The sequence below is a fragment of the Alosa alosa genome, chromosome 16 (genome assembly GCF_017589495.1).
Source record: "Alosa alosa isolate M-15738 ecotype Scorff River chromosome 16, AALO_Geno_1.1, whole genome shotgun sequence".
In the NCBI taxonomy this organism is placed as follows: Eukaryota; Metazoa; Chordata; class Actinopteri; order Clupeiformes; family Clupeidae; genus Alosa; species Alosa alosa.
Window position 1 is genome coordinate 22,985,114 of NC_063204.1, and position 18,540 is coordinate 23,003,653.

Here is an 18,540-nt window from a genome sequence, read left to right on the forward strand (position 1 = left end):
TTACTGCTGTCTGCCAAACAGTCCAATGTGTGTCAACGATGACGCATTTTGGTGGAATTATCTGGAAGAACACGAGAAGTGTCAGAGTGCAGCGATAAAACAGAAAAGGCGGGATTGTCAGAGAAAGAGAATGTGGTTCTTCCCGGTCAGCTTTGTTCATATTTCCATTTAATTCTCAAGTTTATTTCCCCTGTAATTAATTATCAGTGTATTTTCAACAATTATTAACAGTGTGTTAGCAACAATAAAAAGGACAATGAACATGAAACTGCATGATCTACAACAGAATACATGAGCTATGACTATGTGAGTTTATATCCAAGTCTTTATGAACCTTTGAGAATATTCCAGAGCTTGAGAAGAGGAGAGAGATGGATCAAGTGAGACAGAAAAGGACAAAGATAGAGGGCCTGATGTACTAAGAATTAGCGCCAAATTACCGTCTGTTTCTGACACCGTTTACACCTTAAAACATGGCATCTTATTTACAAAACAGACCGCATGTGGATGAAAGTGCACTTCTCCTGCCACTGAAGCGCAGAATGGCAAAGAGTGCTTTTCTTACTGCTAGACCCAATCTGCTAGACTAGGGTATTAACAACAACACAATTGTCATAGCCTATGTGCAATATGGCACGCACAGTGTTCGCTTTCTGCGCCCAGAAAAACTCGCTATTAGCGCTGTCTTTGTACATCGAGCCCAGAGTGTGAGGGTGTGATACAGAACAAGCACACTCCCCATGGGACACTGAGAGAGAAACCATGAGGTCAGAGCTCTGAGGTAAAAGAGAAATACGGACGGATACATGGATCTTGATCACAGTTTCTTCACAGGCCTTTTGAGTCTGTTAAGAGGCAGAAAAGGCACGTTTAGATGATGCCCCCAGACCTAGCATTGTAGCTCAATGGGAGTACTGGCCATTAGCTGCAGCTACTCCAGTTAGGTAGCACTGACTTTGGTCATTATTTTTTCCTATCGACAGTACTCGGCGACGTGTAGCGATCAAGATCCATGTAAAAATAGGCCGGATTTCTCTTTTACGGTCAGCTCAGGGTGCAACAGTCCCTGGGGCCACTGAGGTGGCTTGTGAGGGCCTGATTGGACCCGAGGGGAAAGCTGTACTGCTCTGGGACATCAGCAGAGGATTAGGAGGAAGAAGAGGAGGAAGAGGAGGAGGAGGAGGGGGCTGTGGTCACTCTCACCTGTTCTGTATCAGAGCGATCACCTGGGAGTAGGTCTTTCCAATTATGCTTTCCCCATTAACTTTTACTATCCGGTCCCCTGAGAGAAGAGATGAAGTAAAAGAGAGGGAGAGAGAGGAAGAGAGAGAGAGAGAGAGAGAGAGAGAGTGAGGGGAGAGAGAATGGATGGCAGGGAGAGAAAGAGAAAGAAAGAAAAAGAGCATCAAAAACGGTGTCATGTTTCTCCATCTTGGCCATTATCACATGTAAATTGGTGTGCTTTCCGACAGGCCCCGTGCCTTTGCTTTTGTTTTGCTTCTCCTTCGTTTTTGTCTTCCTCTGTTGTGATGTGAAACAGATCACACTCACGCTAGACTTTTCCTGGGGGCTTGGAGCGGACTACAAAGCCCACGTGTCTCAGATCCCTCTCCAAACATGACACACACTCTCATCGCAAAGCGAGCCGCGGCTCGGTGGGACTATCTCTGCAGAGCGACTTTAAACGCATTCACTTTTTCCTTTTTTAGGAGAGGGGGGGTCTACAGGAAGACCGATAGGGTATGGCGATGGCCAGGGCAGATAGCCCAGGAGAGGAGGAGTGGACGTGGGAAAATTGCGGGGCAGAAAAGTGGCCTGGTCTCTTGTCCCAAAAGACAGCGTAGAAAAGCAAGGCTGATCTGGGTGTAATGAAGTGGTCAGTTGGCCAAACTTTTGAGGGCAGATCACACACAGGAATGTACCCCCACCCCCCAACCCTACTGAAATCAGGCATGCCATCTCATAACAGAGAAACAAAGATGGGTCAAGCTGGGTACACTACAATCTGAAAGCTCCTTTGATCCGTAACTTCACATGCTTGCTTCTACTGACATTCATTGAGTTACATCAGACATCTTTACTATTTAGAGTAGCCTGGCATGTCACTTGAGAGCAAACAGAACTCTGACAGCTGGTCTCCATGGTGACGTGTTAATTGTGTGACTTTACCTGTGCAGAGTCCAGCTCCATGGGCGGGCCCTCCCTCCTTCACCTGCTTGACGAAGATGGTGTCCATTGGCTCCAGCCTGTTTCGTGGTCTCCCTGGCAACAAGGACAAGAGCACAAAAGCGTGTCACTACGGAGGTGCTGCGGCATGTCCTACTAAGGTCAAGAGCCAACGGTCAATCAACATCTGTGTCTGACCAACAACACAGCCTGTCATCTGGCATCTTCCTGGCAGGAGGCTTTTTTGATCTCTCTCTCTCCCTCTCTCTCTCTCTCTCTCGCCATGTCTCCACAGGCAGCTCTCTTTCTTTCCCTCATCTATCCTCAACTCCTCCAGATTAAACCGGTCACCACAGAGTGACAGCTTACAAACATCACACACACACACACACACACACACACACACACACACACACACACACACACACACACACACAGACACATTCACGTGTACAGAGATCCACTTCTGACTTCTGGTCAGCTCATTTAAGCAATCCCAAGCTGTGCAGTGTGGTTAAGTGAAACGAGACAGCGCAAGCTTCTAATCAAGCAATTACCCTCGTTAGTCTGGAATTTTAATGACAACCGTGACTGAATGCGTGTGTGGACGTCGGCAGGCATCATTCTCTCTCTCTCTCTCTCTATGTATGTGTATGTGTGGGTTTGTGTGTGTCAGTGTGTGTGTGTGTGTGTGTGTGTGTGTGTGTGTCAGTGTGTGGGTGTGTGTGTATGTGCGCGCATGCTCAGGTACACCAGCAGCATGACTGGTGAGTCAGAGACATCCATGTAGTCGAATACACTTCCCTTCGCACCATGTCGTCCATTATCCCTTACTCATTTGATGAGAGAGTGAGTTCTATATATAGCTTGTGTGTACGGCATGGTGGAAGTAAAATAAGTCCTTCTGATCTCTATTACTCGCTCTCTCTCTCTCTCTCTCTCTCTCTCTCTCTCTCAGACACACACTTACACACACATACACACACACACACAAACAAAGCACACACACACAAACACACACCTTTCACTCTTAGCTACAGAGCTTGTCAGCATCCTGACACAGTGACACCTGACACAGTCTCTCCATTTGTCCTCCTTGCTCTCTCACACACAGCTTGCTGTCACAGCTGGAAAGGATGAAAGGTCACCTCTCTCAGTCTAGATGTGTGTGTGTGTGTGTGTGTGTGTGTGTGTGTGTGTGTGTGTGTGTGTGTGTGTGTGTGTGTGTGTGTGTGTGTGTGTATGCGTCTTGGGAAGGAGCTTATTCATAATGCATGACCACTACACCCATCATCTCTGTGCAGAAACACTACCCTATCTCCTCGCATCTGACCCACCAACTCAGCCATCTTGTGCAGAGCAGCTGCAAGTGAGTGAGAGTGCTTGTGTAAGTGTTGTGTCATGGCCCACAGCCTGCTGACTCTTAGACACACACATATTCATCTTTAATCTGATGAGACCTGCGTGTTCACTGTAAGAGAGACGAAAAGCCACAGCAGGATAAACAAGGATGAAAAGATAGGCACTGTGTGTGTGTGTGTGTGTGTGTGTGTGTGTGTGTGTGTGTGTGTGTGTGTGTGTTGAGAGAGGAACCATGGATGAGTGATCACTGGTTCTTTGCCATGATCCTAGCATTAAATCTTTACTGGACTGGGCATGTACTCTGTCTTTCTCTCTCTCTCTCTTGCAAAAGTACAATTCAAAAATCTCTCTCTCTCTATCTCTCTCTGAGTGTGTGTGTGTGTGTGTGTGTGTGTGTGTGTATGAAAGAGAAAGAGAGGAAAAAGGAGAATGCCCATACACTGGTACACCAATTAGTGCAAATGTATGCTGTGGCTCCATCTTATTTGTATGAATACATGTGCAAATGCACACCACAGCTCCTCTCACAGAACTAAACAAACCCAAATGAATTCAAACGCAAAATATACACCGCCATGCCAAGGCACCACTGAACACTTCATACACCATCTACATAAACACTCTAATCTCCATAAACAGCATGCACAAAACCAAACACAGACAGTCGGACGGACCAACATACACAAATACACGTTTGTTCCCCCAGCTTTCTCGAGTCTTATAAAACAATGCAGTATTCTTTGAAATAATGAAAATGTGTGTGTGATACTCTACTCCCCCTACTGGTTTTAAAATGGCCCTGCAGCTTCATTAATCCCTCTCAGACATGATGTAAGGCCCTCCATCAGAGCAGCAATCCTATTGGACACTGGTCTGCTTACAACTGTGATTACTGTGCATGTGTGCATCTGTGTCTAAGGGATAATATGACTAGATGTGACCTGCATGTGTGTATGTGGGTGTGTGTGTGTGTGTGTGTGTGTGTGTGTGTGTGTGTGTGTGCGTCTATGTCTTTTTGGGCGAAAGGACATTTGTGTCTGTGTGTATTTGTCGTGTGAAGATATTTCCTCTGTTCTGGATCATTCAAAGTGAAGGTGAACATTTTGTCCTAGCAGAGCAATGTAGCGCTCGTAATCTCCTCAAGAGGGCAGCACAAGACATGGAATGTATAATATATACTGTAAGCAACTCCAACAATCACAGACAATGTGACTCTGATCCCTTTGAAAGATCAGTCAGTGGTTAGGACAAAGATAACATACACCATCATCAGGCTGTGTCTACTAATATCCACGTATCTCAAGTGCATAGTGAGAGTGGAAGTGGACGTACAGACCGACGGCCACTATGAAGCTGACCTCAAGAGCAGAGATCAAGCACCACTGCTCTTTTCAGAGAGGGTCTCAATTTTCACACTGAATCATCCTTCCATGTCACACACGCGCACACACAACACAACACGCATCTATCAAGTTTCAAGTTCAAGTTTCAATTTATTATTTGTCCCATATGCGCCATTTGTGCGGCAACAAACATAGAAACACACGGCACATGGAAGACATGACAACAGAACACACAACATTTGACAAAGACAACAAGGTTCCAGTATCAAGAATACACATTTGATAAGTTATCCTCCAACATGGTGTTCTCAATCTGGACCCTCCATCACACACACAGCGTACAACCGATGAGGCTACTCTCTCGGCTTTTACAGGGACCATTCCATTGAGCTCCTCTTGATGGGATTCCCAGCTCTGTCCTATACCAACTGCTGGGTGGTTCACAGTGCCGGTGTATGTGTGTGTGTGTGTGTGTGTGTGTGTGTGTGTGTGTGTGTGTGTGTGTGTGTGTGTCTCTGGAGCTCTGCTACAGCTGTGGTGCTCTGCTCAGTGCTGGGGTATTTGGGTATGCGGGTGGCCCAGAGGTGATGGCTCTCTCTGGCATGGGCCACCTGGCCCTTTGATCCTGCCAGGGTGTTTGCCCTGACCAGATGCAGCGCACTGCAAGACTGTCACATTCTGAGTGTGTGTGTGTGTGTGTGTGTGTGTGTGTGTGTCCTAACTTATCCTTAAATTTGACTAATACACTCATAAAAACAAAGGCATTCACACACACACACACACACACACACACACACACAGAGAGAGAGAGGGGGGGAGGAGAGAGAGAGAGAAACGCATGCACAAAGACAGATCTGAACTACACTCTGAATAACACATTCTTTCTCTCTGAAGCACTCCCTAGGCATTCATCAGAGAGTTCCGGAAACACACTCCAAGCATGAAGAGAAACGACTGAATGTCACTGCTGTGCTTTGACACTGCTGTGAACTCGTCATGTAGTCTAACAAACATACATACCCTAAGGCTTATCTTACTGCACACACACACACACACACACACACACACACACACACACACACACACACATATACACACACACACACACACACACACACACACACACACACACACACACACAAGTCTTGACAAAACGCAATGTATATAGCTAACCTAATATCTAACTGTTTATCTTCTAGGATTAAGTTAGTCAGGTACCAGGGCCCATGATGAACGATCTCATGCACTGGGCTTTCCCTGTCACATGGTGGTCACCATACAGGGTGACCAAGTGTGTGTGTGTGTGTGTGGGGGTTTTGTATATGTGTGCAGGGCAGGGCAAGAGGAATAGGGTTTTTTTCTCAGACGTATGCCTCAGCAGGATGGCTATGTTGTTTGGTCTATGCTCCCACTGTGCACAGCTGGCCTGGTATGTGTGTGTGTGTGTGTGTGTGTGTGTGTGTGTGTCTGTGTGTGTGTGTGTCTGTCTGTGTGTGTGTGTGTGTGTGTGTGTGTGTGTGTGTCTGTGTGTCTGCCTGCGTGAGTGAGTGAGTGCATATGTGTGTGAGTGTGTGCTCTGTGTTTGATAATGTTATTCTACACAGGGCCCAGGGACACACACCCACTCACACTCTCCACTGCCTAGCCATTACGCAATCCAGCAGCCAAAATTCCTCCACATCTTTACCTCCCTCCATCCCTCCCTCCCTCCCTCCCTCCATCCCTCCCTCCCTCCCTCCCTCCTCCTGGGGCTTTCTCTCTCATTCTGAGAAGATAAAGAGAGAGAGAAAAAAATACAGGACCTGAGTGAGAGAGTGAGAGGAAGGGAGGCAGGCCAAGAAAGAATGAAAAAAAGAAAGACAGAAAGAAGGAAAGAAAGAAGAAAAAATAAACGACAAAAGTTTGTGTTGTTCTTGGGGAAGACTATGGGACTATCTTTGCACAAACACACAACACAGCTGATGTGAGAAGAGAGAAGAGGAGTGGGGTGTGTGTGGATGCATGCATGCGTGTGTGTGTGTGTGTGTGTGTGTCTGCAGTGCACACGTGTCGGAAAACAGAGAGGACAGACATGTAACGATGGCTCCACATGGAATGTCACGAAACAAAAACATCTCCGCCAGGAATCGAAGAGGCGACATGATTCATCTAACCCAGGACCAGGCTTTTTGTTCGAGATGTCAGGGCTTCAGATTAACACCAGCTGTTCCCAGATCTGCTATTATAAGCGGGGAGTAAACCCCACCAGTGTGCAGAAGACTGTTGGCTTTCTCCGTCTGAGGAGGGAAAACAAGGGGATTTCTTCGGACACATTCGGGGAAAAAGGCGCGTTCCCATGGCAACGGAACCAGCGGGAGCGTCTTGCTGTTGAACCGTGGCAGAGATTGCATTACAGCATGCCGTGCTGTCAGACCAGCCCCTCCCGTGTGGGACTAGCCCTGTTGCCTGGAAACAAGTTTCTGCCCTCTTTCTCCTCCAGTCAAGGGGAAAAAAGACACACTTTCCCTCTCTCCCTCACTCTTTCACTCTCTCTTTCTCTCTCACTCTTTCACTCTCTCTTTCTCTCTTTCACTCTCTCTTTCTCTCTCACTCTTTCACTCTCTCTTTCTCTCTTTCACTCTCTCTTTCTCTCTCACTCTTTCACACTTTCCTTTTCAGTTGCTTTACAGTTTCTTACTGCTTGTATTTTTCTCACTCACAGCCGGTCATTCTTTAAAAATGTCCCGTCTCTCTCTCTTTCACTCTTTCAGATAGCAGCTTCTTTGCTATAACAGGACGTTTTGTCATCTTTTCTCCAAGTAAAGATGGGAGCATTACTGTAGCTCAGTCATCCTCTCTGTCTCTCTCGCTCTCTCCCTCTCTCTCTCTCTCTCTCTCTCTGTCTCTCTCTCTGGGACTTGTTCCTGAGGCTACATGCCAAACTCAGATGGCAGGCCCGCTCACATGATCGCTTGGCATTCCAAGCACTGGTCACCTGACCTGCTGTCACACAATATATGGAGTAGTTTCTCTCGTGCATGTGTGTGTATGCATGTATGTGTGTGTGAGTGTGTGTGTGTGTGTGTGTGCGTGTGTGTGTGCGTGTGTGTGTGTGTGTGTGTGTGTGTGTGTGTGTGTGTGTGTGTGTGTGTTTGAAGACACCTGCTGTTTATCTGTAAGTCAATGCACTCCTGCCGAGGCTGCATGCCTCAAAGCAATGAGAGGCCAGAGAAGAGAGGAGAGGAGAACAGAGAAGAGGAGAGGAGAGGAGAGAGAGGACAGAGGAGAGGAGAGGAGAGGAGAGGAGAGAGAGGACAGAGGAGAGGAGAGGAGAGGAGAAAGGAGTTTCTGGGACTTCTGGGACTCCAGCTGAAGACTGGGCTTCAGGCGGGGGCTTGCATGCTTGCTATGGGTGTGTGTGTGTGTGTGTGTGTGTGTGTAAATGTGTGATCTCAAAGGATGGACACTGGAACAGCACAGAAACACTTGACACTGCATCAGCCCTGAGCATAGGACACTGTCTAGAACAGACAGGCTGAGGTATGTGCGTGAGTGTGTCTCTGTACGTATGATCACATGCTGTAGGGGTGAGAGAGACGGTCTGGACACAGGCCTAGCAAGAGCATGGTATGTGTGAGGTATAGTGAGAAAGCAAGAGTGAGCAAGATATTGAGTGAGTTATTGAACGAGTATGTGTGTGTGTGTGTGTGTGTGTGTGTGTGTGTGTGTGTGTGTGTGTGTGTGTGTGTGTGTGTGTGTGTGTGTGTGTGTGTGTGTGTTTTCAGGGTCTACGGGGACCGAAGGAGAATTGTGTTTGCTTGTGCACATGCTCCTGGAGCAACAGTCTTGGAAATGGAGCAAAACTGCAAGCCGGAATATAAAACAAAATGAAATATCTCCTGTGCTGAGTTTCGCGCACAACGAAAACAAATATTTGAACAGATGTAGGCGTTTTATGTGATTCCCTCTCTCCCTCCCTCCTTCTCTCCCTCCTCCTCTCATTCTCTCTCTGTCTCTCCTTCTCCCCAAAGTGCCACAGCTTCACAGAAATAACACAATATGCCTCATTTCAATTTCCCCTTTAACAACTTAGTAAAATACATAGAAAGAGAAAGACAGGAGTGAGAGAAAGAGAAAGACAAGAATGAGAGAAGGAATAAGTGTGAGAGAGAGAGAGTGAGTGAGTGAAATACAGAAAGAGAAAGAGACAGAAAAAGCCAGGATCAGGTGAAGAATAGCTGTTTGGTTTGTACACAATCAGAGGAAAAGAAATAAACAGACACATGCAGACACCTATTCAATCATCCCTGAACACACACACACACACACACACACACACACACACACACACACACACATACTACATACAGCCACACACTACGTGTCTCTGCCTGTGTGTGTGTGTGCATTTCTCAAGACTGAAGGCCTTCCAGCAGCAACACCCATATTGTAAACACGTGGTGAACAGACTCCTTTATCCAAACACCAAACAGAACCATCACACACTGACAACACGCCAAGCAAATAAACGAGTGTGGATGTTAGGATGGGGTGGTGGTGGGGCTGGGGAAGAAAGTGATTCCAGCAAAAATGTGATTTCATACTACATGACTGCATCACCACATCAGATAAAAAGGACACAGACAGGGGGAGAGGGGGGGGGGCTAAGAGGGTGGGTGTTTCAATATGAGAAAATCGTGGGAAGAGATATTTGTTGTATTTATGTAGGAGAGGAGTGGTGTTATGGCACACCCAAGTTAAAGCTGGGAAAATAAAGCAAGTGAAGTCGAGAGCTGAAGAACAATTCCGTTACTAAATTCCCATTTTGTGGTCGGGGGGGAACATCAATAGGAATTGGGCCTTTGATAGACCCCACTCTGTGACACACACTTACACTGCAAGAGTGTCATAAACAAGGGGAAAAAAGTGCACGCAGACACAAATACACACACACACACACACACACACACACACACACACACACACACACACACACACACACACACACACACAGACACACACAACACACACACCAAAACAAAAACACCACAAGTCTGAGACCATGACCACACAGTCAATCACAAAAGGACATGTCCTAAACTATCCAATCAGAGCTAATGAGGAAAAATTAAGCAGACAATAACACAGCAAGTGATGCATGAGCACCTGTCATACATGTGTGTGTTTGTGTGTGTGTGTGTGTGTGTGTGTGTGTGTGTGTGTGTGTGTGTGTGTGTGTAGTATGCGTGTGTGTAGTGGACAGGCTGTTGGTCAGGGGAGCAGGTCTGACAATACTCTGAGCTCTTAGTCAGGACACCGTATTGACCCCTGATGTGCCAGATCAATCGGCACAGAGCACTGGGGCTGTTTCCAGTCCACGGCTGAGGTGTCAACAATTCTGAATTCTGGGAAATCCCTGGTGCAACAACCAGAGAACAACAATAACAATGACAACAACAACAACAAGTACAAGTACAAGCACAGGAAAAGAGAGCTGTGGGAAAGTCCTCAATTCTCTGAGACAAAAGCACTACGAGTATGAGCAGACATAATAAGACAGGGGATTGTGCCACAGTCAGTATTAAGATGGACAGCAAACAGTACATATGTCCATCCAGACCATGACATATGGTCATACTAGTTTCATTTGGCCCACAACACGGTCGGAAAACAACCAAAACAAACAAACAAACAAACAAACGATGTGCCCCTTTTTTTTGCAAACCTTAATGTAGCCTACTGCTATTAGGAGTCTGGACAATACAGGACAATAGTGCCGGCAGCAGAAAGCAGACGCTACAGCAGGCAAGCCATCAAACAGCAGGCGCTCTATCAGAGGATGTTCTACAGCTGAAGGCAAACACTGAGGCAGACAAGGTGATGTTACAATGACTCCCAAAAATGTTATGCTATTATCCTCTCTTCACCTCAACAAAACACACACACGCACACGTACATGCACACGCACACGCACACGCACACACACAGCTAATCCAAAATAGGAGGGCATAAACACTGCCAGTCACTCCTTCCTGCCACCCTGCCTGTCATGCATGCCTTGAAGCTGCCTGTGTAGTTTTTAGTGTCAGTAACGTAGTTTCCATATGATGTAGTCTCTAATCAGAGAGGAATGTGCACGTGTGAGTGTGTGTGCGTCTGTATGTGTGTGTCTGCGTGTGTGTGTGTGTGTGTGTGTGCACGCGCCTTAATGCATGTGTAAGAATGTGTGTATTTTTTGGGAGAGGAAGATAGAATGTGAAAGTGTGTCCTTTGTTTGTGTGTGTCCCCTGTGTGTGTGTGTGTGTGTGCCCTGTGTGTTAGTGTGTGTGTGTGTGTGTGTGTGTGTGTGTGTGTGTGTGTGTGTGTGTGTGTGAGTGGTATGTCCTCTCAGGGCCTGTCATGTGTAGCCCGGATGGCTCGCGTTCCTCTAAGGGTCGCTGCCCCAAACGGGACACCGCCGCCCCCCGTAACAGTATGCCACTGGACGCTTGGGTGCTGGCCAGGACATGCCAGCTGCACAGTCACCCGCACGGCCGCCTCTGAAAACAGATCTGCCCTGACACACACACATACACACTCTCTCTCTCACACACGCACACACACACACACACACACACACACACACACACACACACACACACACACACACACACACACACACATTCCCAAATACCACTTTCACCGACAGACACTCCTTAAAACACCTATCACCAACAAACTCAGCTAAACATGACTACTTCTCACACACACACACACACACACACACGAAAACACACACATGCACCTTCACATCCCCCGGACACACACCCACACACCCAAAAATACACAGTCCAACATACCATAACACAGAAGCTTCAGGGCAGCTCAAGTAGCCCCTGTCACTACACAAACACAACCACCATACCAGTAGGGGGCAGCACTCAACACACACTCTCACTTGTCCTCAGATGGCTTTGAACATCAGCTCTGAAAGCGCTCATTCTAACTACAAATGACGAGAGTCACAGATGCCTCAGCCCACCTCTCACCGCAAACTGCTCACACATGTGAAGTGTGTGTCAGTGGAGAGGCCTGCTGCAGACTCCAGGACTGCGCCTGTCCTTACATGACTTAGTGTGGCGGCAGTGGCTCTCTCTCTCTCTCTCTCTCTCTCTCTCTCTCTCTCTCTCTATCTCTCTCTCACTGCTGATGGGAAATGGATGAGCTGGATCTAGAGTGGTTACACTTGTGTCTCTCTGGGGAAATGTGTGTGTGTGTGTGTGTGTGTGTGTGTGTGTGTGTGTGTGTGTGTGTGTGTGTGTGTGTGTTCTTTATGCATGTGTGTATTCATGCATGTCTGTGTAAATGTATAGATTTTCTTAGCTAATCATTTCCTATCAGTCACTGACACAGGCAATGAGCACAGGTGCGTGGATGCTGAATCCAATTACATTTCATAAACAAGCAATTCATTATATTCCCCTGCACCTCCCATAAAACACACACACACACACACTTTAACACAACCAAAAACAGAGAGACGTGTCACACCCAAACACAGCTTGCTGATTCCTGTCATATAGTGGGCGAGTCTAACAAATGAAGGGAACACACAACATCTTATCTGGTAAGAGAGAAATGAAAAGAAGGCTCACCTCTGCTGCCATTGTCTTCCTCCTAGAGATAGAGAGAGAGAGAGAGAGAGAGAGAGAGAGAGAGAGAGAGGCAAAGAGTCAGAACATGCACAGACAGCATTTCTCAGAACACACACACACACACACACACACACACACACACACACACACTGGCTGACATTCATTAATGCTGGATAATTTTTGTCTCCTGGGACTGTAATGATGATTCATAGTGTCTGATGATCTTCAGTCACCATGACACACAGCAAAAGCATATAATTGGGATGATAGCCACAACCACAATCACAAACACGTACACACACACACATAACGTAAACGAATGACAGACAGCGAGTGTGTAATCCATCTTGGCTAGAGCAGTCAGTGTGTGGAGGTGACATGGGGCGTGGGGCATGGGGCAGGCGGCCTGCTTGAAGAGGTTTGTTTTGTGCCCGGATCCTAAGCCCTTCATTTCCTCTGTGCTCTCGTTAAAGCCACATGCAGCGCGTCCTAATCTGATCCCTAATAGCCACACACATATGTTTGCTCTATGTTCTGTGTGTGTGTGTGCATGTGTTTGTTTGAGTGTGTGTGAGTGTGTGTGTGTATGTGTGTGTGTGTGTGTGTGTGTGGGTGTGTGTGTGTGTGTGTGTGTGTGTGTGTGTGTGTGTGTATCTTCTTAAGTAAAACTATTTAAGATGCTGCAATTCACTTGCACTTGACCATGAATTAATTCCTTCTTTTGGGGTCTTATCTAAAATAATTTGTCCAGATCTCAAACCCTCTCAGCAGCAGATGTTATTTAACGCTTTCTAAAACACATTTAAAGAGTTTTATGGTGATGGCGGGATGAGAGACGGAGGTCTGTTTTAGATTTGGCCATCCATAGGGAGATTTGGTGGAGCAGTGTGTGTGTGTGTGTGTGTGTGTGTGTGTGTTTCCAGCAGACTCTTCCAAAGACACATCAGCTGGAAGCAGGACCACACCTTTTTGCCAGCAGTTCCATCTTTCACTTTTGTGTATGTGTATTTGAATGAGTATGTGTGTGTGTAAGTCTATCTGTGTGTGTGTGTGTGTGTGTGTGTGTGTGTGTGTGTGAGAGAGAGTATGTGTATGTAAGTCTATTTGTGCATGCGTGTGTGTGTGTGTGTGTGTGTGTGTGTGTGTGTTGTGTGTTTGTGTTTGTGTTTGTGTGTGTGTGTGTGTGTGTGTGTGTGTGTGTGTGTCTCTGCAGCATGCAGCATCATCTGCACCTCCTCTGTTGGGCTGCTGACATCTGAAGAAATCCACCGGCATGTTTCGTGCCCTGCAGCAGACCAGCGCAGAGTCCTGCACGGGTTCGGGTACCCGCGGGTGTTGAAACGGGTGAAAAATATTCTACTGTGTCGGATGCAGGTGCGGGTCGGGTTGGACACGGGGGGGACACGGGTCTAAATCGGAATTGGCCTTTCATAAACATCACGTGCATACGTAACAATATTTTCTACATAGTTAACACATCCTAAATAATATGCCTGCAATTCAAGTTGATAAGAGCATTTGAAATGCATGTTTCGTACATGCCTTCCCAAAACTCTCTAGGCGCCTATACTTTCACTTTTAAAAATCACATGCGCGGGATCTGCAGTCTTTCAGAACAAAGTGGCTGCTTACACTGATTAAAAAACACCTAAAGATGACTCTCTTGATGTTGTCATGGTGGAGAGAGCATGCTTGTTTATTTCCCAATATTGCTTAGATTGTGAGATCTATTGACATCCTGCAAGCGAGCGAGATTTCTCCTATGCGTGGGAAAAGGTAGGCCACATTTTTTCCCATTCAATCTTGCACTCAAATAAACGGGATAGTGTCACACGTCTTATGTCTATTTCCATAAAGTTTCATAGGCTAATGCATAATCCAGTGTAGGCTATGACCGAATCATTCCTTCATTTAACCCTTGTGTTATCCTCAGATCTTACCGACACTCTTTATCCTTGGGGTCAATTTGACCCCAGCTAAAAAAAAACCTTAGAAAATGATTATAATTCATATTGTTACCCAGTTTTTTTGTGACAGGTACTTAACAAGAGTGTAATAACCACCATCAAAAGCCCTACAAAACAATCCCACCCCCCCCACACCCCTTTATGAACCTTGGAACCTAGGCTGGTAATATTGCCCATCCAGTGTCAGCAGCCCAAAGGCTTGCTGTTGCTTCCCCTTTTGACTTATACAGTCCTGCCAAAATGACTTATATGTAATATGTACTTGTGTATGTAATAATGATAATAACAATATGTTCTCATACTATTCAAATAATAATATCCATAATGTGTCAAATATTCATGTATCCTATGTTTCATACAGCTGGGGTCAAACTGACCCCAACGAACATCAATGTACAAAATATTTGTACAGGACATTGAAAACAAATTATTGTACAAATTTCATGCTAACTCTGTTGTACAGTACCCTTCAATTGTGGAAAAGTCATGAAACATGAAGCAAAAAAAAAAAAAAAAAAGTGAACCATATATTTTATGATGTTAAACGTTGCTTGGGGTCAAATTGACCCCAAGGATAACATGAGGGTTAAGAGAGCACTCATGACTCTGAGACCTCCATCACGACACGGGTACCACGTCATCACACAACGCACGCTGCTGCCTGTTGTCACGCTCTCCTCCCCCTCTCAATCCGCACTCTGTTTATGATCCGCGTGCACGTACGCAAACACGACGCCACGCGAGCGTCATCGTCTTATTACACAGCCCCAGTGACAAACAAAAGGGGAGCCGTCATCGCACGCCTGACCTTAAAACTTGGCCGCCGGCGCGGTGCACGCCTCTCGTAAGCCTCATATTTCCCGTAGGTAAAGCCTGCCGCACCATCGCAACCGGCAAAACACAGGCCAGCACAATAGCTCTCCGGTGAGATAATGGAGGCGTAATGCGATAATAAGCACCGCCGCCTCGTCTGCCCTCCCACCCGGACGCTGCTGCCGCCGCTGCTCCGCCTGTGTAATGGGAGAGGAGGTGGGGTTGGAGGGGGGTGGTGGTGGTGGATGCTGATGGAGGGCTGAGGAGAAGCATCCTGGCTGTTATTACCACCCCACCCCCTGAGAGAGGGGGCAGATTAGAGTGCATTAGTGTAAAGTGCAGCGATGCTGCTGCTGATGCTGTTGCTGCTGCGGCGGTGGTCAGTAATGTGGAGGAGGGAGGGCAGCAGAATGCAGGCTGTTGGCTACTGAGGTCACTCGGGTTCAGACAGGAAGGGCCGTTTAGGAGGTCCTCAGATGCATTATGTGGATGATGAAGAGGGTAGGTGTGTGTGTGTGTGTGGGGGGCAGTAAACATTAGCTTACAGGTAATGCCTATCAGCATTATAGTGCACTGATGCTGCAGTAGACACAAATGTGCAGGAGTCCTCCTGAAGCCAGAATGCAGGTGGCTAAGGGGCAGAGGAGGGCACACACAATGCACTGGAGAGAACAATAAAGCTAAACAAACAAGGCTTGGTACTCAATGGGGTTTTTATGCTTCTCATGTTGAGGTGAAATGTGAACTGGTGCAAAGGACAGACTGGAATTTGGAGTGCATAATAAGTGCATGACTATCAACAAATTGAACTGGTCAATAGAATTAGCGCGGCATGGCAACGGAACATCCGAAAACTGAGAATGCTCCAAAAACAATCTCTTCTGAGAGCTTTAGTCTGAGTGCAGAGCCGGCGTGCGCCCACACCGCAGAGTAACCTGAGCCGAGGGCCACTGCCCCAGCATGCCCGGCCCCACACCTCCATCCTCCGCATGAGGGATATTAACGATGACGCCACCTGGACGAGGCTGCTGCCAATGCTACTGCAGACTAGTGGAGCTGCAACAGTGATCCTCATAGAGCTGCAGTAGCCCTGTAACATGCTAACGATCTGCTCTCCACAATGTCCAGAGACACATGAGACAGATGAGGCATTGTGTGCTAAGCTAATGTGCTGTATTTATGTTTGTTATCCCTGTGGGTTATGTTTTTATTTGTTTTTATCTAGTTCTGTTGTTCTGTAGGTTTGTGTAGACTGTACTAGGTTAGAGTCCTACTTTTGGCTCTTACGTTTAATGTAGAGCCAAAAATCATCCAAATAACTGATTCTGATGAAGTCTTTCCGTCTTGTATGGAGGTGGTTGGATGGAGGCACTGAGACAGCTATTCTGCAGCTATACCACCACACTACAGAGATCCTCACAAAATAGCAAGGGCTAATGCTAACCGCATAGCTCAGCTGAAGATGCTAAAGCGCTAGAGGGCGTACGCCTCACACACAGACATGGCTCCAGCACTAAGGAGTAGAACCTCCTGCAGAGACAGATAGAGCTGGATCAGATCCTGGTGTCTGTCACAGATATTCCTTTGCTACAGCGAGTGTCATAGTGATGGATGTGAGGATGTAATGCCTGTGTGTGTGTGTGTGTGTGTGTGTGTGTGTGTGTGTGTGTGTGTGTGTGTGTGTGTGTGTGTGTCTGACCTTGAGTGAGGACTGCACGGCGGACTCGGGCGGGTAGACGATGAAGTGACGCAGCGTGAAGCCGAAGCCCTGCGAGGTGCGTCGCAGTCGGAGCGTCTTGGGCCCAGGCCAGGAGAAAGGCTCGTCCTCGCCCGCCACCGGAGACACGCAGCCCGAGGCGTCGCTGGCGTCCACTCCACCCTTCTGCTTGGCCTGAGAGAGAGAGAGAGAGAGAGAGAGAGAGAGGAGAAAGGGACAGAGATAAGGCAATTGTTAACAGTGTTTCGGAACATTAAAAATGCACATAGCAGACAACTTATTCATGCCGCAGATACAATGTTATCTGAAGAGGTTTACAGTAAGGAGACCTTAGAACAACAACAGAGAAAGGTGCACCCGGAGGTCAGAAATGTTCATCAAGAACAGGAACCAGGAATTCAAGAAAATCGACTTTGCTCTCAATACTTAAAAATGAAACGGTTCACGTCATTCTCACATGTAAAAATAACAGTACACGGAGAAAAATCCTCAATACCATGCCTGAGAGGGTGTGGATGGCCAATGACCAAAGATGGCTCATGCAGCCCTGTTTAAATGGCTACAGAGACAAACATAGAACAGACACAAAAGACAAGTCTGAGATCAGAATAAAGCGGCGTGAGAACACATGACCAACACACTCAACCAGCTCATCTGGCCAGCTGGCCGGCACTGGAATGGACACTTCTCTGTGGAAGTTTCACATCCCAGTAGACTATGCAGGAACAATGAGGCAATGAGGAAGGACCTCTCTCTCTCTCTCACACACACACACACACACACACACACACACACACACAGAGGACATGGAGAGAGAAGTTTGCCTGCGGTCAGTCACCTCTGCCACTAATCCACAAGAGAGTGCAGTGGATCCCCGTAAATTCGTCCAGAATGTCATATCCAGATCTCCAGAAATCCTGGATACATCACTAATAGACACATGCTGTCATAATATTATTTTATATTGTTAACTATCATGACAATGCAGCTTCTTGACATTCCTGTCAATCTACGCATATGGTTTATTGTAGTGCTATTGCATAAACGATGCAAACAACTATGAGATATCGGAAATCTGGACACCACATAAATACAATACATGACATCTCTACAATACATCACAATGCAATACTTGATATCTCTGTATAAACAAGTTACATCACTTACGGAATTCTAAGAGGTTTATTTTTCTACGAGTCCTACTGAATGGAGGGGTGCTGAACATGCAGGCATCTTCTCCAACCAGCCATTGGACTGGGACGTCCATAACCTCTCTCCAGTTCACACTACCCAGACTGCACTGCAGCCGTTCCTACAGCAACTCCATCACAACTCCTCCATCTCTCCCATCAAGCCCAGCGCACATCTCACTGACCCCACTGTCCCCCTCGCTCTTTCCATCAAAGGCCAACGGGTCAGCTCAGCTCCCCTGAGGCCACACAGCCGCTCTGGACCAGCAAAATGGACGCTTTCACTGTATTATCAACGGCTGTAGACGGGAGGCAGGGTCAAGCGGCCGGCTGTGAATGAGATAGCACGCGCACATTTCCAGGCAGCAT

At 47.0% G+C, this 18,540-nt stretch overlaps 1 protein-coding gene across 1 annotated transcript in view; it reads right to left on the reverse strand.

Moving 5' to 3' along the window:
* Positions 1-18,540, reverse strand: part of LOC125309156 (rho GTPase-activating protein 21-like) — a 52,976-nt gene that overhangs the window by 29,239 nt on the left and 5,197 nt on the right. The window contains exons 2-5 of the mRNA XM_048265883.1: positions 16,964-17,155; positions 12,485-12,506; positions 2,170-2,262; positions 1,204-1,282 (exon numbers count right to left, since the gene is read on the reverse strand). Of these exons, the coding sequence (XP_048121840.1) occupies positions 1,204-1,282; positions 2,170-2,262; positions 12,485-12,506; positions 16,964-17,155 (386 nt within the window). The remainder of the gene's footprint in view (positions 1-1,203; positions 1,283-2,169; positions 2,263-12,484; positions 12,507-16,963; positions 17,156-18,540) is intronic.